Source organism: Chlamydomonas reinhardtii, chromosome 6, assembly GCF_000002595.2.
Source record: "Chlamydomonas reinhardtii strain CC-503 cw92 mt+ chromosome 6, whole genome shotgun sequence".
In the NCBI taxonomy this organism is placed as follows: domain Eukaryota; kingdom Viridiplantae; phylum Chlorophyta; class Chlorophyceae; order Chlamydomonadales; family Chlamydomonadaceae; genus Chlamydomonas; species Chlamydomonas reinhardtii.
In genome coordinates, this window is record NC_057009.1 from 4198559 (window position 1) to 4221782 (window position 23224).

The window sequence follows — 23224 nt, forward strand, 5'->3', positions numbered from 1 at the left end:
GGGACAAAGCTCAATGTTACATGCACCGCAATGGGTGCAGACCTCGTGCACCGGCACGTGTACTCGTGTAGTGACCCCACAACTCGTTTACCATAATTTGCAGCAGGGCGCGTCACAGCGCTAATGAATACGCGGTCGTGGGCTTGCGACACATTGCGCACATTCCTCCTTGCCCGCCCCTTCACTGCCGCTTGTTGTTGGATGAAGACCCCGCCCCGCGGATGCCTGAGACCGCGCACAGCAGCCACGCAGCCTCGTTGCGTCCATTCAGATTTCCTGCTGATACGCGCGCAACGATGCATGCAGCCAACCACAGAAGCTAAAGCACAAGCAATCATATAACCGCCGGCAAGCCTTCCGGCCCAGCTTGCCCAGAATCCACGGCACCCAGTTGACTCCTCCTTCCTTCCTTCACCCTCTCGCACCAACGGCTACACGAGCACGGCCATCAGGACCCAAAACAAACTATGCTTAGGAAGCGTACAGCGAGCACCCTACCACCTGCAACTACACCGATCGCACGTCACCATCTCTGCCTCACGGTCCCTTCAATTCGCAGGACAATCCCTCCACCAACCACCCCATCACCACACGCCACGCACCAATCACCCAACGCACGCCACACATGTCGCCATCAACCCCCGCGCCGCAAACTACTTGCCGCCCGCCGCCGCCTGCTGCGCCTCCGCCATCTTGGCCAGCTGCTTCTGCTCCTTCATCTTGCGGTAGTAGGCGCGGTAGTGCTCGTCCATGGGGTGCTCGTATGTGGAGGCGTTGGTGGCGGCGTTGTAGAAGAACTCGTTGCCCTCGCCGTCCAGGTGCACGGTCCAGCCCTCGGGCAGCGGCGCCGTGAGCGCCCACTCGGCGATGTGGATCAAGTCGGCGTCCTCAACCACGTCCATGCCCAGGTACTGCGCGGGAGGGAGGAAGGGAAGCGGAGGAGGAGGGGAAGGAGGAGGAGGGTGGGTGAGGATGCGTGTGGGATACAGCGTGTGTCAAAGAGCACAAGGAAAACATTGCGCAAACAGTGTGTGTGTTTCTGTGCGTGTCTACGTGTTTCTGTGTGGGGATGGGGGTCAAGTTAGACGACCGGTGGCGAGGCGGGGTTGGGGTTATTGTCCCTGTGTTCAGGTTTCAGGTCCCGTCACCAAAAGCGCCAGCCGCCGGACCGCGCCTCACCTTGCCGTACGCCACGATCTCCTCCTGCGTGGGCGGGTCGTCCACCTCGGTCGGCCCCGCCGGCTGCGGCAGCATCGCCCCCGCCGCCGCCGCGCCGCCCATGCTGCCCATGCTCCCCATCCCCGGCAGGCCGCCCATGCTGGCGCTGCCCGGCAGCCCGCCGCCCATGGCCGCCGCCGCCGCCGCGGGGCCCATGCTGGCGCTCCCCGGCAGTCCCATGCCCATGCCGCCCATGCTCATGCTGCCGGCCGACGGCTGCTGCATGAGGCCCATGGGTCCGCCCATGCCGCCCATGGGCGTGGCCACGGGACCCATGGGTCCCATCTGCAGCTGCGGCGCGGCGCCGCCGGTGGCGGCCCCCAGGATGCGCTGCGCCTGCAGCATGGCCGCCATCTTGACGGTCTGCGCCAGCTGCTCCTGGAACATGCGCATGGTCTTGGCGATCTGCTCCTGCAGCGCGCCCTTCTCCTGCTCAGCCTTGGCCTGCAGGGGGCCATACCAGGGCGGTGGTGGTGGTTAGGTGGTGGTGGTGGTGGGGGAGAGGCAGAGGGAGAGCATGTTGGGCTTCCACGTGCCCACGGCGCACGAGGTGGTCGTTTAGTGCCTCGTGGGCTGCAGGGGACATGGGTTGCTAGCTACCCGCTGCCCAGTACCACTCTGATCCCACCGCTGCCCATGACCGCCTGCCCCCCACCCCCTAAGCCCCGACGCCCCCAACCCCTCAGTAGTTTGTTTTGGGGTTGGAATGGACTATCCTTCGCCCCACACACACACGCACACACGCCTCACCTTCTCCAGCTCCGCCTGGCTCTTCTGCGCCTCCAACATGCGCTGCGCCGCCTCCAGTGCGGTGCGCTCCGCCTCCACCCGCCCCTTCTCGTCCTCCAGCTGCCGCACGTGCGACAGCTCGTCGTCCAGCTTCTTCTCCAGCATCTGAACAACGACGCGAACGCACAGGGCGCATAGCAATGTGTGTAAGCTTAATCGCATTTACTGCATCGGTCAAGTATTATGGCAAGCACTGTGAAGAATAGGGACCACACCGGGAGCGCGTCTGGCACCCAAGCCACGACACGGGGCCCACCCGCCCACACAAGCCCACACCACCGCAAGGCCCTCCGCACCTTGACCGCCGCTTCCAGCCGCGCCGCCTCCTCCGCCTGCGCCGCGTTGCGCCCGGACGTGTTGCGGCTGCCGCCGTTGCCTCCCGCGCTCTTGAGCCGGTCGCGCTGCGCCTTGAGCGCCTCGATGGACATGACGCTGGCCGCCAGCTGCTGGTCGATGTCGGCGCCCTGCTGCTCGTACATGTCTCGGAGCAGCCGCTGCCGCTCCTGAGGTCCGGAAGAAGCGGCAGAATGATAGCAAGATTGGTGTGTGCGAGGGAGGACAAAGGAGAGGAGAGCGCGATTGCGCGCGGTCTGGCGGGCTTGGTGGCATTTGACTGGTCGTGCGGCTAGAGTTGTTCAAGGGCACCTGCTCTGGTGCCACACCAGCACAGCCCTCGTACCAGCACCGGTGCTGACACACGCACCTCGTCGAATAACTTCTTCTGGGCGTTGAGATGGTCCTCCAGTTTGGACTTCTCCTCCGCCAGCACCGCCGCCAGGGTCGCCCGCTCCTCCTCCAGACGCCGCTGAAACTCCGCACGCTCCGCCTCTAGCGCAGCCTCCATCTCCTGCGGGGTTGGGTCAAGCGTTGGGTCGGGCATTGGTCGAGTGTTGGGCCGGGCATTGGTTGAGGCAACTAGGACGGCGGCGGCGGGCTGGGTCTGCACATGCTGCAAGCCTGCAACGCGTGCAGCCATAGCGAAAAGCAGGGGGGGCTAGGACAGCGGCAGCCCTCCCGTCCTATCGACAAGGCTCCTCCGTCCTCCGTCCTCTCAGCCCTCGTAGTCCTCCGTCCTCGTAGCCCTCGCCAACCCCGGTCCTCTCAGCCCTCGCCGCCCTGTCCCCACCTTAAGCCGCTCGTCTGTGGTGCCGGCTGTGAGGTTGATGTTGAGGCGGATGGCGGGCAGCGGCGCCGCCGACGACGCGGTGCCGGGGCGGCTGCCGCCCGCCACCGTCAGAGCCTTCAGCTGCGCCGCCGCCTCCTCACTGCGCTGGCGCTCCTGCGATCGCGATGCGGCGATGCGAAACAACGGCCGTAATCAGCGGGCTCCATGCGTTCTGAGCAGCAAGAGGAGCGCACACGACCACACAGCTACACTGCGCACGCACGCCGCCTCCGTGGTGTGCGCCCTCCCCCTTCCTCCCCCTTTTCCAAACATCCTTGCATCCCCCCTGCCTTCCATCGCCTCTCCTCACCTCGCTCATGGCCCGCTTCATGTCCTCGATGCCGCGCCGCAGCTCCTCCGCCTCCGGCCCCGCGCCCTCGCCGTCCATGCTCAAAGCCACCTTGAGACCCCGGCTGCCCGGCCGCAGGTGCACACGCACCGGCGGCCGGTTCGGGTCCGCGCCCTCCGCCGCCGCCTCCCCTTCCCCTTCCCCGGCATCGCCGCCCGCCGCCGCCACCGCCGCGCTGCCCGGCCGGGAGCCCTGCCGAGAGCCGCCCGGTGCGCCGCGCCCGCCCGCCCCCAGCTCCGCAACCGTGTCGCCCGCCTCCGCAGCGATGATCGCCTCACTGCTCTCCGGCGCAGCAGCCGCGGCCTCCGCCTCCGCCTCCGCCCCCGCCTCCGCCTCCGCTCCCGCCTCGCCCTCGCCCGCGCCCATGCCCGCCGCCGAGGCCTCCCCCTCCAGCCCCTCGCCATCCGCGTCAGGGTCCACCAGCGGGCCGTCCTCATCCATGGGCGTGCCGTCCTCAAACAACGCGGCTGCGGCGTCCGCCATAGCGGAGTGCTCGGCCCCTGCTGGGCCACGCGCGCCGCGGCTGCCGGCACCCGGCGGGCCCGCCTTGCGTCCGCCGTTGCGCTTGTTGTCCTCGGCCCGCCTGCGCACCTCCTCACGCTTACGGTCCATCTCGCGAGCCTTTTCCCGCATCTCCGCCTCCCGCTTGGCCTTGGTCTCCGCCGCCGCGCGCGCGCGCCCCTCCACGCGCGCCGCCTCCTCCGCCCGCCGCGCCGCGGCCTCCGCCGCCGCGCGCGCCTGCGCCTCCATTCGCGCCTGCGCCCGCGCGCGCTCCTCCGCCTCCCGCGCCAGCTGCGCCTGGTGTGCGGCGTAGTCCTCTTGCAGCTGCAGCTTAAAGTCCTGGATCACCTGCATGCGGACAATAAGAAATATGGGATGGTGGGAGTGAGAGAACTGCTTTGACTGTATCCACTTGAGTTTGACGTCATTATCTGCCAACATTTTAGGTGTGCCCATGCTAGGGTTCCGTGGATGTACGGCACGTAACAGATGTCGATCCCCTCGCCCTCCAGTGCCTTGCCCAGGCAATCCCTCACTCTGCCTTTCATCCTTCCTGCCCCTCCACAGACACAGACACAGACACAGACACAGACACAGACAGACAGACACAGACACACACACGCACAAACACACAAAGACACACCTTGAGCAGCATCTCTCGCTCCACGCGGCACAGCGCCACCACGCCCTGGTCCTTCAGCGCCCGCAGCTGCTTGCGCACGTCCAGGTAGTAGCTGATGATCTTGAGCTCCTTAAACTGCAGGGGGGGAGGCAGCCGTCCATGGAGAACAGAGTGATTTAACCGCAAGTATGAAGAGCATGGGGTGGGGGGGTAGCCGTTGATGTGGAGAACGGGGGGGGGGGGCGAGAAGGGCATTTGGGTGAGAACGTGGTGGCGGGTGGGATAGCGGCCGAGGGGGTGCGCGGGCGCGCGCGCGCGGCCTCGCCCCGCCCCCCGCTAGCTGCACCCTCCGCACCCAGCCCGCCCCCACCTGCTTGAGGAACAGCTCCCTGTCCGGGTCCTTCCAGTTCCACAGCGCCGCCGCCGTGTCCCAGTCCCCGGTGGCCATGTGCTGCGCCACCAGCCCCTCCATCTCGCTCAGCGTGGCCTGCAGCGCCTCAAAGTTGCTGTACACCACCTGCGTGTGTATGTGTGTGTATGTGTGTTTGTGTTTTGTGTGTTTGTGTTTTGTGTGTGTGTGTGTAGGTAATGTCAACGTGGGCACTGTGCATGCGACTGGAGCTTCTGGTCCTTTGCCTCACCTCGCTCCAGTCAGGTGCCCCTGCCAGCGCACAGCACTCATCGAGCACCGCCCTTCCCCCACCTTCACCCGCCTTTATTTAACATGTATATAATCCCCCCTCCTCCGGTTTGGGACTGGATAATATTTACCCCCTCCACCGCACCTTGATGGCCGCGAAGAAGTATCCGTGCTGCATGAGCAGCGCCGCCGCCTGCAGCATGGGCGCGGGCCGCTGCCGCCCCAGCGCGTCGCAGTACTCCTCCAGCTTGGGCACAATCACACGGTGCTGCAGGCGGGGCCGGAGACGACAGTGGAGCAAGGGTACCGTACGTGAATGAAGGGTTGGGGCGGGCCGGCGTCGTTCAGGATTCCCACGAGCCGGCGGCCTGCCTATGTCCCATTCTGGCCCATCACTGCGGCGGAGTCGCTTGTGCCGCCTTGCCACACAGGATCGTACCCCAAGCCACACCCGGTCCAGCAACCCCCCTCCTCCAGCCCCGCCGGCCTCTCAAACCCCCCACCCTCCCTCAACCCTATTCATCCCGCCTCCCCCCTCCAGCTCCGCCCTCCCAACCTTGTTGAAGATGTAGGCGCGCAGCAGCGTGGGCAGCGCGCTCTTGTCCCGCTCCAAGTCGCACACGCGCAGCGCGTCGCTAAACGGCACCTCGCTCACGGCGGGCGCGGCCCCCGCTCCCACCAGCCGCTTGGCTCGCTTCAGCGCCGCCGCCTTGCTGCCCTTGGGCCGCAGGCGGCCGCCCGGCGGTGCGCGGCGCGCAATGAGCTCCGCCAGCTCGGGCGCGATGTCGGAGGGCACACCCGACACCTGCAGTGAAGCAAGGGAGCGAGAGAGAGGGGGTGAGGGAGAGAGGGAGAGAGAGTGTGTGTATGTGAGATAGGGAGGCAGATTGAGTGTGATCACGTGTGTGTGTATGTGAGATAGGGAGGCAGATTGAGTGTGATCACGTGACCAAGGGAAGGCAGTGTGAGCAGGCTGGAAGCCCACCCCAGCCCAGCCCCGCGCCACCCAACCCGTGTTGATTACACAGCCCCCATCGCTGCCCATCTGCCTCCTTCCCACCCCGCCTTCACCCGCACCCGCCTGAGTCACTGCACCCTCGCCTTCGCCCGCCCTGCCTTCGCCCGCCCCGCCCCGCCCCCCCCCCCCCGCCTTCCGCACCTTGGTGGTGAGCAGCGACTCGAATGCGCTGTTGACGTAGGGGTCGTTTGAGAAGATGACCTTCTGGCCCAGCGACTGCAGCATGCGCGTGGTGCGCAGCGCCGTGAGCGCCTTGGGGCTCATGTTGGCGTTCCACTGCTGCGCCTCGTGGAAGCTGCCGCCGCCCGCCGTGGCGGTGTGCGGCGAGCCGGGCCCGGCGGTGGCGCTGCTGCTGCGCAGTACCGGCAGCAGGTAGGAGTTCGCCACGTTGCGCGTCTCCAGGCCCAGCGCCTCGGCCTGTGCGTGTGCGTGTGTTTTTGTGCTTGTGCTTGTGTCGTGTTTGTGTTTACGGCGTGTGCGAGCTTGGGGGTACACGTGTGTGCAGGACAGCTGTACAGGGCACTAAGAGCGGCAGCCGTAAGCGAAGGTCACCGTGGAACCGATAGGCTCCAGCTGGCGGGGGCTATCTGGCGTTTCGCCCAGATGAGTATGCTCACGAGCAGCATGCGCCGGCATGCATGGGCCTACAGAAGGCGCAGGCCCGCACCCCAAACACAGCGCACACCCCGATCGGCGCCAGACCTCCCGCGTGACTCTCTAACCTGGTGACCCAATGCCCATGCACAAAGACCGTGTGCACCTGGCCTGCGGCGTTGGCCGCGACCCGAAGCCCTCTTCCCTGAAGCCCAACCCAACCCACGGACGCGACAAGGCCCCCACACCGGGCCCACGCGGCGCGAGCTCCCCCAGCCGAGGCCCGCGTCCTGGCTGAGCCGTAAGCACGTAGAAACTCACCTTTCGCATCATGCGGCTGCCGCCGAGGCGCTTGTCGCGGTCGCGTGCAGACATTTCCTTTACGCTGCTGCTCCCAAGCCCCCTGGCAGCTCCAATATTGATGTGAAGCTAGTTATAGGCCGTTGCAGCTGAGGTTAACAACCGCCCCAGCGCGTTTATAGCTGTGTTGCCGGATGCTGCACGAGCGCAGCCCCGGTCTATAAATTTGATTCTGTCATTACTTATAAGCCAGTTCTAATTACAGCCATAGTCATGGCGATTTACTCGCGACGAAACAACCAGCTTAGAACTCTCCCAAGGCGCACAAGGTCTAGAGTTAAATTATGAATGCAGGTAGTGTATCTGGCGCGAGCAAATATATTCACTTGACGAATTAGGATGGCTTGGTAGCTTGGGCAGGTTCAATCGTGCCGGTCCAGCACGAGAAGCACCCGTGGGACTGCTTTGTGCTCTGAAGCTGATCTGATCCGGTTTTTCTACGTGTGGTGTCATACACCCGGCTGGCAAGGCCTTCCCATCCCAAGGATGCAACGCAGGATGGCGAGAGGATGCCTCACAGGATGCCCAACGCCACGCCACGGAGGCCGAGCCCGAAGAGCCCAAAGAGCCTTGTTTACAAAGATATTACACTCTCACATAAGAGCTGGTGCTACGCCCATTAAGAGCATGCCCGCCTCATGAGTCTTGAGCCTGGGCTGCTGGCTACTGAACAGCCCCAAACCTATCAACGCTCCCTACACGTGTCTCCCCACCTCATAGGCGACATCTCCGCTTGCTCCGTTGCTCGTCTCTTTGGCGCTGGGCCATTGTAGCGATGTGTAAGTGTCCATCATACACGTAAGCTTCACTACGCGCGCTGAGGTGTCTTCAAATGCGTCCCGGTTCACACACACTCAAGCCGGCCCGTGTCGGCGTTTCGCCCCAGCTCCAAACACCAAGTACACTTCTTCCGCACCACTACCTCGCAAATTGTGACTTGAATGCCCCAGTCCTCAGATTTGTCATGAAGTCATGAATGGACATCTTCAGCCTCCGCATTACGCTATCTTCAACGTTACAGGCGTCAAACCCAAAGCGAACACACCACTGACCTAACAGAATTCATGTTGTACGGTCATTGGCAGCTAGCAATCATCAACTACTCTAGCAAGTAACTATTAAGTGGCCGCAAACGCCCGTGTTCAGTTCAAAGGCGTATCAAACACTCGAGCAAGTTATCAAGCCACCGGCTAGGAAATGTGCGGAAACTGCCACAGCGCCTTCAATCGCACCCAACGACAAAGGCTACCACGCAGGGTTTGTATCTTGTTTTCGGGGTGATGTCTGGCTCCAGACAATAACGGCCGGCTGGCCGCCGTCTTTCGTCTGAGCATAGGGCGGTTTGGGGCTTTCTCATAGGAATTCGGACAAACCCGCCCCAAACCCGGGCCAACAAAGTCTAGCCCCAGACATTAGGCCCCGGAAGGAATGTCCAGAAAACGGCCAAAATGGCCAATTCATGTCTGGAGACATTAAGATAGGAGCCCTGCTACCATGTTACCGGGACCGCTATAGTCCGCAAGCGTCAACGCATGGTTCTAAACTGTATTGCGTTTCACTATTTGAGGAACACCAGCTCTCGTGCCACGGTGCTCTTAGCCCACCAGGACTGGCCCCGTGTGAGAGGCACGGAGCCGCCAGGCGATGATGGTGGCGCGCCGTTGCTGCCACCGCCACCAGAAACGCCAGTAGCGGCACCCGTCGGTATCAGGCGGCGGCTGGATGACGGCGATTGGAAGCGACTGCGGCTGCCGCTGCTGCGCAATCGCGGCGACATGGCACCACACACACCGCTGCCGCTGCTCTCCCCCGTCGGAGCAGCACCGCCGGGCGCTGACCACGCAGGCGAAGCGGCTCCGCCGCCTGCTGCTGCCCTCGCATCGACCACAGCGCCTGACACCCCGGCAACGCCGCCCGCGGGCTGCGTGCGGTGGCTTGCCGCCCCGCCAGCGCTGGTCAGGCGCGGCAGCTGGAGTCCGTCTCCCTGGGTCCACGGCGCCTGCAAGGGCGACGAGTACGGCCGTACCTCGCCTGACAGCGCCACCACAGCGGCCGCCGCGCCCTCCGCCGACGCCCAGACGCCGCCATCCAACGACTGCGAGACGCCGCCCATCACCAGGCGGGAGGCGGGCACGCGCGTGAAGGAGGAGGACGAGCGGGGCGCAAGGCCGTCAGCGTTGCCCGGGCCACCACCGCCGGTGCTGAGCTGCGGCCGCTGGAGCTGCTGTTGCAGGCGCTGCCGCCGCGTCTGCTGGAAGCTGGACAGGTCAGCTGGTGGCTGGGGCGCCGACGCCGCCGGCGCCCCGCTGGCGCTGTTGGTTGAGGCTGGTGGCGGGCCCGATGTCGGAGGCGTGGGGCCGAAGCGGGTGGAGCTGGGGCGTGCTGTGCCAGGCAGGCAGGCGCCGGGAGCCGGAAAGGATGCTGAAGGCGCCAGCGTCGAGGAGGAGGCGGCGACAGCGCCCGTGTCATCAGCGTCGTTGCCGTTGCTTGGAACGTCCATGCCGCTGCTGCTGTTGCGTAGGCTCTGGGTCCTCCTTTGAGCGAGCCGCCGGCCAGGGCTAGGGCTGCGGCTGGGGCTGCAGCTGGGGCTGCGACTTCGGGCAGTCGGCGACCGCCGGCCGCCGCCGTCGTCGCTTCCCGTTGAGCGAGAGCAAGAGGGGTTCCGGCGGAGGCCGCCGCCGCCGCCGGCCGCTGCCCGCTGCTCCTGCTCCCGCGCCGCCGCCTCCGCCACCAGCGACGCCAGCGCCACCGCCAGGTCGGGCAGCTGTTCGTCCAGGAGCCCGTCAGCGTCCTGATGGATAAGGAGGGCAACCAAGATAGCGCTTAGAAGCAGCGGTGTACGGATGCGCATCCAGGGTTGAGTACATGCTGATCGCCAACGCGAGGCCAAGACCTGCCACGTGCACGCTGGTCGACGGCTATCGTGTCGGTCCAAGCAGCTCTCATAAACATGACAAGGTCCAGTCATCCCCAGCGCCTTCCGCACCTGTTCCTTGACCTTGCGGGAGTGCATTTGAAACCGCGTAGACACAGACTTCTGCCGCTTCACCACTGTCGCCAGCAGCCCGTTCAGCAGCGTGTTGGTGGCGGGCTCGGCTGCCGCGGAGGAACTCAACTCGCCCATGGCAACTGCAGCCCCTGGCGCCATGCCGCCGCTGCTCGGGCGCGCGGCAAACTCTATCAAAGGGTGCGGTACGCGCACACAGTCGTTAGCGCTGGCGCCGCCATCTACAGGCAGTGCGCTGTAGCTGGGGCAGCTTAGCGGCGCTACACCGATCGGGCTGTCCTGATGTGGCCCGGGCGCGCCCCACGCGCCGAGGATGAGTGCAGCATATGAGGCCGCCGGTGCAGACGATGCCGTCGCCAGCGCCGCCTGCCTGGCATGCAGCTGCGCTGGTGACGACGGTGCTGGCGTAAGCGGCTCTGCCGATACCGTTTGGTGCGGCTGCTGCGGCTGCAGCACATGCGAGTGGAGCGGGTGCGATGGAGGCTGTGGCAAGTGCGGCGGTAGCGGCCTCTCCAGGTCGGAGCTGAAGGAGTGAAGCAGCCAGCCGCCTCCGCTGGCGGCCGCGCAAATGTCTTGCGCCATGAGGGCTTTGCCGGCCGCAGCCAGCGCCTCGCGCGGCGCGTTGCGACGGCGTATCTCGTCCATCAGCGCTGCCTTGCGCTGAGCGAGGTTGCGCAGGAACTGGGGGAGGGGAGCGGCGGCGTGCCGTATGAGGCACGTGCCAGGGGGCAAAACGTTGAAGACGAGCCGGATTGTGCGGGTTTTTGGAGAATACCGGCCAGCATCATTCTCAGGACGTCGAGACCAGGGCATACCACGCAGCGCGCCAGCTAGCAGGGGAGCTTGGAGTCATGCAAATGGTTGGCTTTTTAGCGAGCAAAGAGTTCGCCATGCCTGAGCCCGTGTCAAAACTATCTGGTCGGGTTCTCAAGTATGAAAGCTTGAAAACTCACTCGGTGGGAGCGGGGGAAACGCTCAGCGAACTCCGCATTGTCGCCGTCGGCATCCTTCGCCGCCCTAGTCTCATTATCTTGTAAAACTCCAGGTATTTCCACCTCCTTGGCCTTGAAAGCGACCGGACATCGCTCTTGCAGGGCCGACATCGCCACTCTTCACCGGGTTGGGCCAGTGCCCCCCTTGAGGCTAAATCTTCACTTCAATCAAAACCTGGTCATAAGCTATGGCGTGGGACATTCTGACGTAAACGGTCACGACGCAGGCCCAGTCCAAAAAAGCCTTTCTTTGTTTTGGATCGCATGAATAACACAATGAAAACAAATATCAAAATATGGAAAGCATTGCCAAACCACACAACGTAGCGCAAGCTCAATGAACCCGGTTTTGATCGTTTGATGCAGAAGTTCTGTTGCAGAAAACATTCGAAGACTATGTCAGTTGCATAGTCATCGTTTATACATAAGTAATATATAAAATGCATGCACTTGCGGCTGCACCCGTCGGTGCCCCGCCCTCGGCGACCACTCGTCCGAACACCAGCTCCGTGCGAGTGCCACTCCTCGCACACCGGTCGTCCCAAATTACCTGCGCATCGGCGCAGCCCAGCATGAATGCCGTGGGGCGCCGCGTGGCGCTGCTGGGCTCTGGACTGCTTGGTGCGAGCGCGATGCAGCTGGCGGGGCGGAGGGGCACGGCTGCGTCGGCAGCCAGCGCCAAAACTGACATTGAGAAGGTAAGCAAGAAGAATGAGACGCGGGGGGGCCGGGGTTCTTGCCCATTCCGCGCAACTGCGACGGAGAACGTGTTGGCACACACCCTGGCAAGCTCCTGGTGGTGAGGGGTCACTGCCGGGCACTCAATTGTAAGAGGGACCAGGCCTCGCAGTATAACGAGTGACGTCCGTCTTCATATTGCCAGAGCAGTTGCCCAGCTGTTACATGTGCTCTAGGCGCGGTGCCAGGACACGGCCGACGCTAGGTGCATCCCCGAAGTTCAACGCATGCACGCATGCAGAACCAGGCTAAATGGTACCCGCTTCCAGACCACCGTACGGATTCTTATCTAAGTGATGACCCACGAAACCGAACCTTACCACAAACCCGCCAGGTGCTGGATGACCCGCGATGGCCGGAACAGTTCCCTTTCCGCCCGGAGAACTTCGCGCGCTACGACGAGACGCCAGACACCTACTTCTACTCGCAGCCCCGCTTTGTGACCCACATCGATGATGGCGCCATCAAGGCGCTCACCAAGTGAGGGGAGCGGGGAGGGCAGGGAGCAGGTCAGGCGAGGGCGTCCCCGGGGGGGGGAGGTTGTGTTGGCTGCACTCTAGAAAAGAATGGCACGTCTGTGTGCGCCAGGCCCCCGAAATCATGCAACACCCGCACACGTTTGCATACGCCTCCCACGAATGCACGTGTTTGCTCATCTGTTTGTCTCCAACTCTCCATGCGCCGCCACTTCGTGACTCCAGGTTCTACGGGGAAGTGTTCCCACCCTCGGGGACCCAGACCGCTGCCGTCCTGGACGTGAGTGCAGAAAGCAGGGGCCGTTATGGGTGAGGGTGATGGCAGGCTGTGGCCGTACATTCAAAGCGCGTTGGCTGACACGTGGATGGCCCCCTGGTGCGCGGTGATGCCAAACCCGGATTTGGCTGCCCCGCTCCACCCTGAAACCTGAACGGTCGGGTGTGCCCGCAGATCTGCAGCTCCTGGGTCAGCCACTACCCGGAGGGCTACAAGGCCGGCCGCGTGGCAGGTGGGTGAAGCTGCTGCGGTGGTATCGGGCATGTGCGCCATGGACCAGTTCTGCACCACTGACACGTTTGCAGAGGCAGCAGCAGCAGCAGTACAGGCAGCAGTACAAGCAGCAATGGAAACAGCGGTGGCGGCAGCCTGTGTCGCGGTGGCCTGTTCCGTATTGGTTCCGTGCTGGTGCAGACCAGCGGGGGTGAGGGATACCCGACCGCAACAAAGTTGGGATTGCGGCCTTAAGGGACGGGCCACTGCTCGTACAGATCCTGACCCGGCCGGCCCCCACACGTCATGTTTTGACACTCCTCCCGCCTCCGTGACTGCCTGTGTGCAGGTCTGGGCATGAACGAGTCGGTGAGTGGAAGGTGGCTGGTGGGCTAGGGTCAGGGCCGTGCTGGCACTAGAGGATGTGGACGCGGGCGGGACCTGTACTGGTTCTCCCGTATCATGTCCCGTCAAAATCATAACCCTGTCTTCAGAACTCTTCTCCAAACGCCGTGCCCTCGTACCGCGCCCAACGTCCAGCCTACGCGGCATGCAGCCCTTGCCTTCTCCGCCACCCCGCCATCAACTCACACCGATGCTACACCACACTTGCACACACCCTGAGCGCAGGAGCTGGCCCGCAACGTGCAGCTGACGGAGTTCTCGGTGAAGGACCTAAACGTGGACCCGCGCCTGCCCTACGAGGACAACAGCTTCGATGGTGGGGCCACAACGGGACTCCAAGCTACAAGTTCGCTGGTGTTGAAAGGCGCTTCGCCCACGAGGCGAAGGTTGACCCACATGGCCGTCCAATTCCCAGCTGATACCTTACCTGTCGGCCTGCCCTGTGTGCGCTGCAGTGATCACCAACTGCGTGTCAGTTGACTACCTGAACAAGCCGCTGGAGGTAGGTGAGGGACGCGAGGACCGCAGCAGGGGCGGGGCGCAGCCGTGCAGGTGCGGGGCAATGTACATGCCGGTCTAACTTCGGAGGGGCAACGCGCGCTGGCATGGGGATGGGCATGTATGCTACGTATGGTTGTCACCGGCCTTGCGCACGCATCGCGGTTTACCCGCACGTATACGTGCGTGCTTCTGACCCGCTCCGTGTATGCGCGCCTGCCGCAGATATTCCGTGAGATGCACCGCGTGCTCAAGCCCGGTGGTACCGCCTACATGTCCTTCAGCAACCGCTGCTTCCCCACCAAGGCCATCGCGCTGTGGACCGCCACCGGGGACGGTGAGCCCCGCGGCCGGGGCGGGGAGCAGATCCGGTCGGTGGCATGAAGGCAGATAGCTTTCTAGCCTTGAAAAGCAGGGATAAGCCGGTGCCTGACCGGGCTCGGTGCTGTCACGCCCCGCTCGCTCGCAACGTGCGCGCACCTCTGCGCACACCCACGCGTGCCCCGCCTGCTGCTGTGTCGCGCCCCGCTGCCCCCGCCACGCAGCCGACCACGTGTGGATTGTGGGCTCCTACTTCCACTATTCAGTGCCTGGCGGCTGGAGCGAGCCCAGCTGCAAGGACATCACGCCAAAGGTGACCGCGACTGTGTGTTTTGTTCTGTATGAAATGCGTATCGCTTGTGACGGGAACCCAGCAGCGGCAAGTGGAGTGGGTGGCCTAGCGTGAGGAGAGTGGCATACTTGTTGAGGGGTGACTCGGATGCGCCATATTCACTCGCTGCTGCGCTCCCCTTCTGCTGCCCACTTGCTCCAGGCGATGTTCGGACGCACGGATCCCATGTACGTGGTGATGGCTACCAAGAAGGCGTAATCGGGGGAGGGGCTTTCGAGCGGATATGCCACGTGCGTGGCTGGCTCTGGGCCTGCGGCCGTGGCTTGCCAGGAACAGGAAGTGCTGGTCCCGCCAAAGGATGACGGTTCGCTTGAAGACGTGCTAATTGTACAGCTGAGTGTGCGCAAGCTCGGCGCGCTTCTGTTCTGTTCCTCTTGTGAAGTGCTGGGTTCCACACGACGGCGGTGTGCAAAGCCAACATCGTCGACAGGGTGTGTTGAGCGTTGGGGCTAAGCGCCAACCTTGGAGACGATCAGACGGTTTTTGGACTCGGGTATTGTTGAGAGTAAGCAGGAGAGCAAGCAGGAGAGCACAGCGTCAGCTCGGCAACAGCAACGATGTGACAGCTTCGGGAGCTAGAGGCGCCCAGGGCGCTTCACCAGTTTATTGTGTTTGGATGTGTGCTGTGACTGGCTGTGCTCGCTGCTGGCTGTACAAACGGACCCCGGCTATATGCGGGAGATAATGAATCCATTTGAACCGTCGGCCTTCGGCAAATGTTGTGATGTGGTGGTGCGCGTGGCCTAACCTGCCAGCTACCGTCGGTACAGTAACAGCGCGCGAACGACGCACCAATGCCTTGTCCCTTCTTGCTACGCATTTATGTGGGCACGGGTGGGAGCCACACACATCGGGGCTACGCTTTCCTGCCCCTTGCCATGTTCCATCACGAGCGCGCCTAACGATGGATGCAGCGATGGATGGGCTCAGACTGGGGGATGTGGTATGTGTGGGGCTTGGTTGTGGCTATTCTGCAATAAATTTTTCATGCACGTCGGGAGTTGGAAAGCCATGCACAGCTGAAGCGAGGACCTGATCACCGCAGCACGCGCAGCAGCGATTGCGTGCAGGCACGCGAGCGCAATGGAGTTCAGTGATAGGATTGCTAACTGGCCATATCCACTTTTCAGCAATGCTTGAAATCATTAGTGCTAACCTGCTCATGTATTGCTATTAAGCTTCCTGGCGCGTTACTCGCGTAGTCCTTCTCCTGCAAAACCATTTGACTTGCGGCTAAAATGCTTGCATCTTCCGTGAACGAACCAGCTGGCGCAAACGGCGTTTGGCCAGCGGTTTGAGTTTGTATCATGGCGACCCGGTCCCAGCCGCTCGAGTGCCGCGTTTTGCTGGAAGCTATCAATGTAAGCACTGTCTGCACAGTGTTCATGTCGGGCTTGGGGACCTTGACCGAGTGCCGCATCACTCGCTGCAGGAGACTTGCCAGTCAATCCCCAGCGACGCGCCTCACGAGCGCGTGCCTTCTCGCTCCTGGCAAGGCTGGGCTCAGGTCATCAACAAGCTCGAACTTGTGGAGCGCCCCGAGCTAGTAACAATCCTACGCGATGCCGCGCACTGCTCGAAGCACCCGTTCGCCGCGTGCACGCGGTTGGATGTCCCGGCGAAAGACGCGGTCGCGTTCCGGGCATGGGAAACTGAATTTGCTCAGCAACAAGCTACGCTGCAGCAGGTGGGGTCCTGTCACACGGGTCAATTGAAGGGTGGGCTGGGGAGCGGGCTGTATGCCGGGGCGTGGGCACAGGCAACGCTGCACTGGTGGATCAGCATGCATCAGCATGGTCCCCTAGCACCGCTTGTGAATAGTTCCTGGACATCTTCGTGACTTTACCATGTTCCACATTTGCCTCCGTAGCTGGAGCGGAGGCCGTGCCTGACGGGAGGGGACGCGCAAGGGGACGCGCCTGGGGACGCACGAGGGAACGCGCCCGGCACCTTCGCCCACTGCCGCATCGAGCAACATGAGCCTGAGGACGGGGTAAGCGCTGCTCACCACTGCTTGCACGAATGAGCTGGAGCCGGCAAACTCCGCTAAGAGCTCATTCCACTTATTGCTCACGCGCCTGGGGTTCAACGCGGCTTATTGGAGGCGGTTGGATGCATTATTGGAACTGGGAATGCTTGGTTCGCTGCCACACACCGCACCCCTATAAGGTACATCAGAATGGTACTTTAATGCGGTTTGTAACATCAGCACGGCTTCTGCTTTTCGGTGACGCCCGAACAGGACCCGAGGGATGCCGTGAGGTACTTCATTAGCGGCTGCATGCCAAGCAAGCCTGCAGGTTCCCGCATCTCCCTCGCCGCTGCGTTCTGTAAGCGCACCTTTGGGGAGGACCACTTCAACATCATGCTGGAGGACTACAAGGTGCGCGAACGAATGTGCACAGAGAGTGCCTGGATTTCTTCTGCGGCAGCGCGGCATTGTCCGTCGGGTTAGGACCTGCTAGCGCTCATGGATTGTACGGGCCCTCATGTTGCTGCACTGGGGCTGCGTTCACTTGCCGCTGTCTCCTTGTGTCAACTCGGCCGGCGCACAGGTACGGCTGGCTTCTGAGGCAGGTCAGGCCAGGCTGATTGGGCCTGCTGAGCTGTCAGGGGCAGTGGAGGCTCTGCAGAGGGGCCTGGCGCAGGGCCACGCAGCGGCACAGCAGCCGCAACCACAGGGGCTCCCAATCCCGCAAGCAGGGCCCAGCCGTGATGGTGCGTCTCCTGTAGCGGGCAAACGCCAGGCCGTGGCAGGAAACGGCGCAGCCCAGCCGCCGCCGCAGCGGCAGGCACGCGCACTCGGCCGGCCACAAGAGGCGCGTTCACCAGCAGCAGCGGGCCGCCACAAGCAGCCGCCGCAGCAGGTGGGACGGGGCCAAGCTCCGAACAGGCCGCCGCGGCAAGGTGTGGCGCCGGGGCGCGTGGAGACGGCTGACGACAACAGTGTTGATGTCGACATGTAAGTAGCGCGCGTAAAGCTTGAATGTTTCCCTAGTGCTCACGCACGTTGGTTGCAGTGTCCTGTCAAGCGCGAAGGCAAAGCCGAGATACGCGCGCCAGGTTACAGCTTAACGCCTGTCTTGGTGTTGGGAGTGCGAGCTCAGCTTGGACGAGTGGGATGTTGTTGTGGCTGTGCCTGAAGAACGCGTGCTCCTGTGTGCAGCCTGCCGGAGGATCAGGATGCCTTCACTTTGGCCTTCCTGGAGGCGTTCAGGGCTCAAAAGCGGCCGGTGCTGCAGCAGCAGGCCCGACGGAGGCAGCAGCAGGCGGAGCAGCAGGTGATGGACCGCGTCGCCCTCGAGGCACAGCGGCAGCGGACAGGCCCGGTGCAGGCGCAAGGCCTCCGGCAGGGCGAGCTGGCGGGGCGGAATGGGGCTCAGCAGCAGCCAACGCCGGGGCCGCTGGGCCGCCAGGGCCAGCGGCACGTTCAACAGCAGCAGACGGAGGCGGCGGCCGCGGCAGGGGGTGGTGCTGCTACGCGTGGCGCGGCTGAGACGAGTCCTGGCACGGAGCGGGGGAAGAAGCGTGGTCGCGAGGTAAGTCCTGGCGCGAACGAAGAGCGCGGGAAGCTGATTTGGTGGGGTGCTTGTTGGGAGTGTTGCGTTGTGAACATCAATTTACAACTGGCTGTGAGGTATGTGCTGCTAAAGTGGCTGGGCTGAACACACCCGACTGCATGCGGCAGGCGCCAGTGGCGAACCAAAGGCACGAGCCGCGCCCCGGCAGGCAGGCGGCAACGGCGGCTGCAGCCGGCGCGGCTGCAGCTGCGGACGATGGCGACAGCGACGTGGAGGTCCTCGACACGCCGCCGGTGAAGCGCCCTGCACAAGAAGGCCAGCCGCGGCCGCAGCAGCAGCCCGGCCAGCCTGCGGCCCAGTGGCGGGCGCCCAGGAGGCGGACTGCCCGGCAGACGCAGCGGCGGAAGCAGAAGTCGCCGCGGCGGATACCAACGACGGGGCAGGAGGCCGACGAGGAGGAGGAGTTGGAAGCAGGCGAGGAGGAGGACGAGGAGATGGAGGACGAGGCCGAGGGGGACGAGGGGGACGAGGAGGAGGAGGAGGAGGAGGAGAAGGAGGAGGAGGAGGAGGAGGAGGAGCACAATGGAGCGCAGGAGGAGCTGGCTGGCCCAGCGGGGCGCGCAGCCAGGGCTGCCGGGGCCGGAGCTCAGGGCCGGTCAGCTGCCGCTGCCGCCGTGGCGCCTTCAGCGTACCAGTTTGCCATCAACTGTGGTGAGGCATTTGAGCTGTGGTGCAAGGCGACCCGGTACCGCCGACGACGAGCACAAGCCGCGCAGCAGGAGCAGCAGCAGGCACAGCCGACACAGCGGCAAGTCGAACATGCTGGAAGGCCTGTGAAGGCATCGGCCGGTACCCAGGCGCGTGCACCGGGCGGGGACGCTGGGTCTGGCGGCGCCGGTGCCCCTGCCGTTGCCGCCCGGCCAGCACCGGCGATGCCGGAGCGGCCTGCTCATGGCTCGCCTGCCGCTGCCGCGGCCGCAGCACTGCAGTCACCCAAGCCGAAGCGTCGAGCCATGCCGGCCTCACTCGTGCAGCCCAAGCCGCAGCCTTCCTCACCAAGCAAGCACTTGCCAGCGCAGCCTGCACAGCAGCGCACCGATGCAGCTGTAGCGCCAACGCCGGCGGCGGCACCCGCCGTGGCAGCGGTTGAGACGGCGCCAGCGGCTGGCCGCCTGCAAAAGAGGCAGCTCCCGCTGCATCGCGTAAATCCAATTGCAGCGGTGAAGGCGAGGGCCGCGGCGCCTACAACGTCAAGGCAACAGCCGCCAGCGGTTGCGCCGGTCGGCGGAGCCCTGGGGACCTCAGCGGCTGGGGCGGCCACCGTGGCTGCAGGAGAGCTTGCATCTGCACCGGCAGCGCCCGTGGGCGCACCTGTTGCGGAAGGGGCGCCGGCCGCCGCGCCAGTCGTGCCAGCCGCTGCTGGTGCTGCCGTCACGAGCACCACCACGGCAGCGTTCGCGACCGCCAGCAGCGACGCCACTGACGGCACCGCCGTGACCGCCGACGCCGCCGCGTTCGAGACAACGGCCGCCACCACGTGTGCAGCCGGTGCCGTTGCCGCTGCGGCCACAACCACCGCGGCCGAGCATGGCAATGCGGCGCCGCCGATTGTGGCGTTGGGCTCGGAGCCCGACATTGTCATCCCCGGCACCGAGTTCACCGCGACCGGCACTGCCACCACCACTGGCACCGGCATCGCCACCGGCACCGAGTCGGACTCGTACGCGGAGCCGCTGGGGGCGCAGCCGCAGCCCAGCCTGGCCCAGGACAGGGAAGACCAGGAGGGCCGGGGTGATCAGGAGGAGCAGGGTCAGGCACAGGCGCCGCCCCCAGGCGTGCGGGATGGTGCGCAGAGCCCGGCCACGCAACTGCCACCCGTGCCGTCACCACCGGTCGTGGCGTCTCAGGGCATCCAGATGACCCAGACCATGATGGACAACTTCATGGAGCACGTCCTGCAGCAACAGCAACAGAAGCAGAAGAAGCGGAAGCACGCGGAGGTGGCGGCGGTGGCAATCCAGACATCGCAGCTGCCGCTTGCAGCGGACGGGTCCGCGCCCGCAGCCACGTCGGTGCGGCAGCTTCCGTCACCGGAGCTGGCCGCCGCGCAGCCCGCTGCTGGTGCAGGTCGTGATGGTGGCGCCCATGCGGATGGCGGCACTGCAGCGGACGGCAGTGGCAACGGCGGATCGCGGCAGCCGTCGCAGGTCGGCGCGGGCGTGGGCGTGGCGGTGGCCGGTACGCCGCGCGGGCGCACCGCCGCGTCAGCGGCCGCGCACTCTGCAAAGGCCCCAACCCAAACCTCGCCGGGCGGCGAGCCAGTTGCCAGCATCGCGGGCGCAGCTGCCGACGTCGCAGCGGCAGTGGCCGTCGCGGCTACGGTGCCCCTGCCGGTGCCTACTGCCGATGCGGCTGTGCCGCTGCCTGGCCCCGACACGGGTCTCAGCTACAGGAACGCAGCACAGGCAGGCTCCGGTGCAGCAAGGGCGCCACTTGCAGCAGCACCTCCAACAGGCGTCCAGCAGGAGGCTGCAGGCGGCGACACACGCCTGGGTCCGGGCCCCAGCCAGAGTCCCAGCCAGAGCCCGGCGCCGCCCTTCCGGCGCCTGGCCCGGCGCGGCGTGCCGCTGCAGCTGCTGCTGGCTAGCGGCTGGCTGCCCGGCGGAGGCGACACCTCGGCAGGCGGGCCCATTGCCCCGCTGGTTGCGCCCAGGCCGATGTCTGACGCCCTCAACGTGTCCGCTGACGCGGTGGGCATCAACTCCTGGCCGGACCTTGTGACGGCAGTGCTGGGCGACCTGCACGCGGACCCGCACGCCGCCGCTGGCGCTGCCAACCGCGCCGGTGGCGGCGCCGAGCAGGGGCCGCGGCGGCACAGGCGCGAGGGCGACGGGCCGCTGGACTCGTGGCTACCCACGCGCGTGCCCACCGGCCTTCAGGCGGAGGAGGGCCTGCCGTACACACGCGACAGCATGCTGGGCGGACCGCCGGGGGCGGCGGTGGGGGCGGCGGCGGCGGCTGCACCGCCGCCGCATGCAGGCTGCACCGCGCCGAGCTTGAAGGAGGCGCAGTCTGAGATGGCGGTGTTCGAGGTGTCTGCGGCTGCCGCCGCCGCGGCGGCGGCGGCTGCAGCGGCGGCGGCAGCAGTGGCGGCGGCTGTGATGGGGTCAGGGAGGAAGCCAGTGCGGCAGGACGCCGGCGTGACAGCCCCGCAGGAGGAGGCTGCCAATGCGCAAGAGGCACCGCACGGGGGTCAGGGCTATGCTGGAGAGGGCGCGGCTCGACAGCAGGACCAGGAGACACAGGAGCCAGCGCAGCCTGACACGACGGCCCCAGCTGCAACGCAGGCGCAGCCAGCCACTGCGCCTGCGGAGCAGGGGGCATCAGAGGAGGACCCATTCATGCAAGACTTCCACATCCAGAGCGCAGCCGGCCTGGACTTCTTCACGCAGCAGATGTGATTGATATGGTGTAACTGTCAATGTTACGCTCGCCGTTTTCCGAACGTGCTTGAAGGTCGGCCATCCAGGGTGGGGAGGTAAATGTGCGGGGCTCGGGTCGACGTTCATGCTCAATCGGTGATGCCACACGGTTGACTACCTTTTACCGTACCCTATGCCTGGCGTTGCTTACTGGGTGATAAGAGCGGGAGGCGTAAAGGACGTGACATGGCCCGACCATTAAGGACCTGGCCTGCATTGTGGGCCTGCTACTGTACGGATGATGACTAATTGCGCTGCTGCAGGGCCAACTGGCCTGGGACTGGGTTGACGCTGCAGGGGGCTCAGCGCTCGTTCCCCACGATAACATGCCTGACGCCCCCAACCGTGTTGCCGGTAGTCTGCGTAAACTTCCAACACCCCCAAAGCGGCGCTCTGCAAACGCCTCTTCATTAAGTATGGTGGACAGTTGAACGAGTGTACGGACGTCAGCAGTGTGAGCAGCACTTACATTCGCCAAAGTAGCTTTCCCCCTCACTGCCCCATAGCGGCACGGCTCTACCGGCCTTGCCCGTAATTCATTTTGGCCTGAAATGCGGCCGCGATCACGCTGAGTAAGTAGTAAGTGACCTATCAGGAACACGGTGCCCCCGAGCTGCCCCGAGGTGTGGTCCGCCCGTGCGTGTCCGCACGCAGTTCGTCAAGTCAAACACGCAGTCACAGTCCGGGTCAAGTCTGGTCAATTGGACCTAATACATACACTAAGGGCTGGTCACAGCGCGCCAGCCTCTGTCCGCACACGCATCCGAGGTTCAACGCGGTCGCTTTCTTCCACCGGTCGCCGCTTCTGCTCCTGCAGACGAATCTAGATAACTAAGCTTTGATCCAGCTCCTTTACTTGGCTCCCGCGCCCTCCTTCTTCGCAATCTTCTCCGCGAGCGCCTTGGCGTCACGCTCACGCCGCTGCTCCGGGGTCAGGCCATCCGCGTTCTTGCCCTTGCCATTCGCCTCCTGGCGCTTCTGGGCGCGGGCGCGGTCGATATCACGCTTGTTGCCGCGAGACATTCTGCAGGGCAATTGGAAAGGCCCAAGGTGGCGCAGGTGTGTGAGCTCGCAGCTGTGAATCTTCTACGGGGTGTTATGGAAGTGTAGGCGCAAAGCTGAGGCCTTAAGGAGCGACCCCAGCGCGTCTCGCAGCTTTCAAGTTCTGCGCAGAAGCGTGTTCGCTCCGAATCGCAGGATCGCAATATGATACGCCTCTAGCCTCATATGCGGGCAGCTGCAAGGCTCTAGTGTCGGGGGCTGGCGAAAGCGAATCGTGGAAGCAATTAGAAGCCCGGCGACCCACCTTCAGAAAGGAGGTGAGGACAGACGAACGCTGGGCAGGCAGGTGTAGCAAGTCTGTATAGAAGTGGGCGTTGGGTGGCTTTGTAACACGTTTGGCCATCCTATAGGCTCGAATCACCAAGGCCCGCGGCATGGGACGACTGTAGCGCACTTCTTCGATTGTCGAGTCACTTGTTATACTGTAAAGCTTTGGCATATTTGGCATCTGAAGCTTCTGTGAAGGCGCTCTGAAATCAACCCTGCGAGAACGCAACAGACAACCCGCCGAGCGCCTGGCTGCGCGCGGCACTGCGAAGTGCCGACGTCGCCCTGCAGTCGAGGGGTGGCGTGTAAGAGGGCAAAAGGGGCTGATGGGTTCACGAGGGGGCTGCGGCAGGGTTG

The 23224-nt window shown here is 64.4% G+C and overlaps 5 protein-coding genes across 5 annotated transcripts; 2 read left to right on the top strand and 3 right to left on the bottom strand.

The window, feature by feature from the left end:
* Window positions 1-4: 4 nt before the first annotated feature.
* Window positions 5-7677, bottom strand: CHLRE_06g278234v5 (uncharacterized protein). Its single transcript, XM_043063157.1, has 13 exons — window positions 7218-7677; window positions 6444-6719; window positions 5841-6089; window positions 5430-5552; window positions 5015-5161; window positions 4666-4779; window positions 3483-4370; window positions 3134-3286; window positions 2711-2854; window positions 2304-2510; window positions 1969-2112; window positions 1180-1662; window positions 5-911 (listed from the first exon to the last, which is right to left on the bottom strand). The coding sequence occupies exons 1-13, from the start codon at window positions 7269-7271 to the stop codon at window positions 654-656; spliced, it is 3240 nt and encodes a 1079-aa protein (XP_042923861.1). The 5' UTR covers window positions 7272-7677; the 3' UTR covers window positions 5-653.
* Window positions 7678-7818: 141 nt separating this feature from the next.
* CHLRE_06g278235v5 (uncharacterized protein) lies at window positions 7819-11517 on the bottom strand. The gene is made up of 3 exons (XM_043063158.1): window positions 11217-11517; window positions 10243-10944; window positions 7819-10047 (listed from the first exon to the last, which is right to left on the bottom strand). The coding sequence occupies exons 1-3, from the start codon at window positions 11364-11366 to the stop codon at window positions 8815-8817; spliced, it is 2085 nt and encodes a 694-aa protein (XP_042923862.1). The 5' UTR covers window positions 11367-11517; the 3' UTR covers window positions 7819-8814.
* Window positions 11518-11671: 154 nt separating this feature from the next.
* Window positions 11672-15659, top strand: CHLRE_06g278236v5 (uncharacterized protein). Its single transcript, XM_001698006.2, has 10 exons — window positions 11672-11953; window positions 12328-12473; window positions 12695-12749; window positions 12921-12978; window positions 13309-13328; window positions 13590-13680; window positions 13820-13866; window positions 14088-14199; window positions 14408-14496; window positions 14677-15659. Exons 1-10 carry the CDS (start codon window positions 11828-11830, stop codon window positions 14731-14733), a joined length of 801 nt encoding a protein of 266 aa, XP_001698058.2. The 5' UTR covers window positions 11672-11827; the 3' UTR covers window positions 14734-15659.
* Window positions 15660-15707: 48 nt separating this feature from the next.
* On the top strand, window positions 15708-21921 carry CHLRE_06g278237v5 (uncharacterized protein). Its single transcript, XM_043063159.1, has 7 exons — window positions 15708-15896; window positions 15968-16222; window positions 16406-16528; window positions 16778-16918; window positions 17091-17497; window positions 17702-18074; window positions 18224-21921. Exons 1-7 carry the CDS (start codon window positions 15843-15845, stop codon window positions 21515-21517), a joined length of 4647 nt encoding a protein of 1548 aa, XP_042923863.1. The 5' UTR covers window positions 15708-15842; the 3' UTR covers window positions 21518-21921.
* A 70-nt stretch (window positions 21922-21991) lies between these two features.
* CHLRE_06g278238v5 (uncharacterized protein) lies at window positions 21992-23037 on the bottom strand. The gene is made up of 2 exons (XM_001697931.2): window positions 22845-23037; window positions 21992-22562 (listed from the first exon to the last, which is right to left on the bottom strand). Exon 2 carries the CDS (start codon window positions 22559-22561, stop codon window positions 22391-22393), a length of 171 nt encoding a protein of 56 aa, XP_001697983.1. The 5' UTR covers window position 22562; window positions 22845-23037; the 3' UTR covers window positions 21992-22390.
* Window positions 23038-23224: the final 187 nt, after the last annotated feature.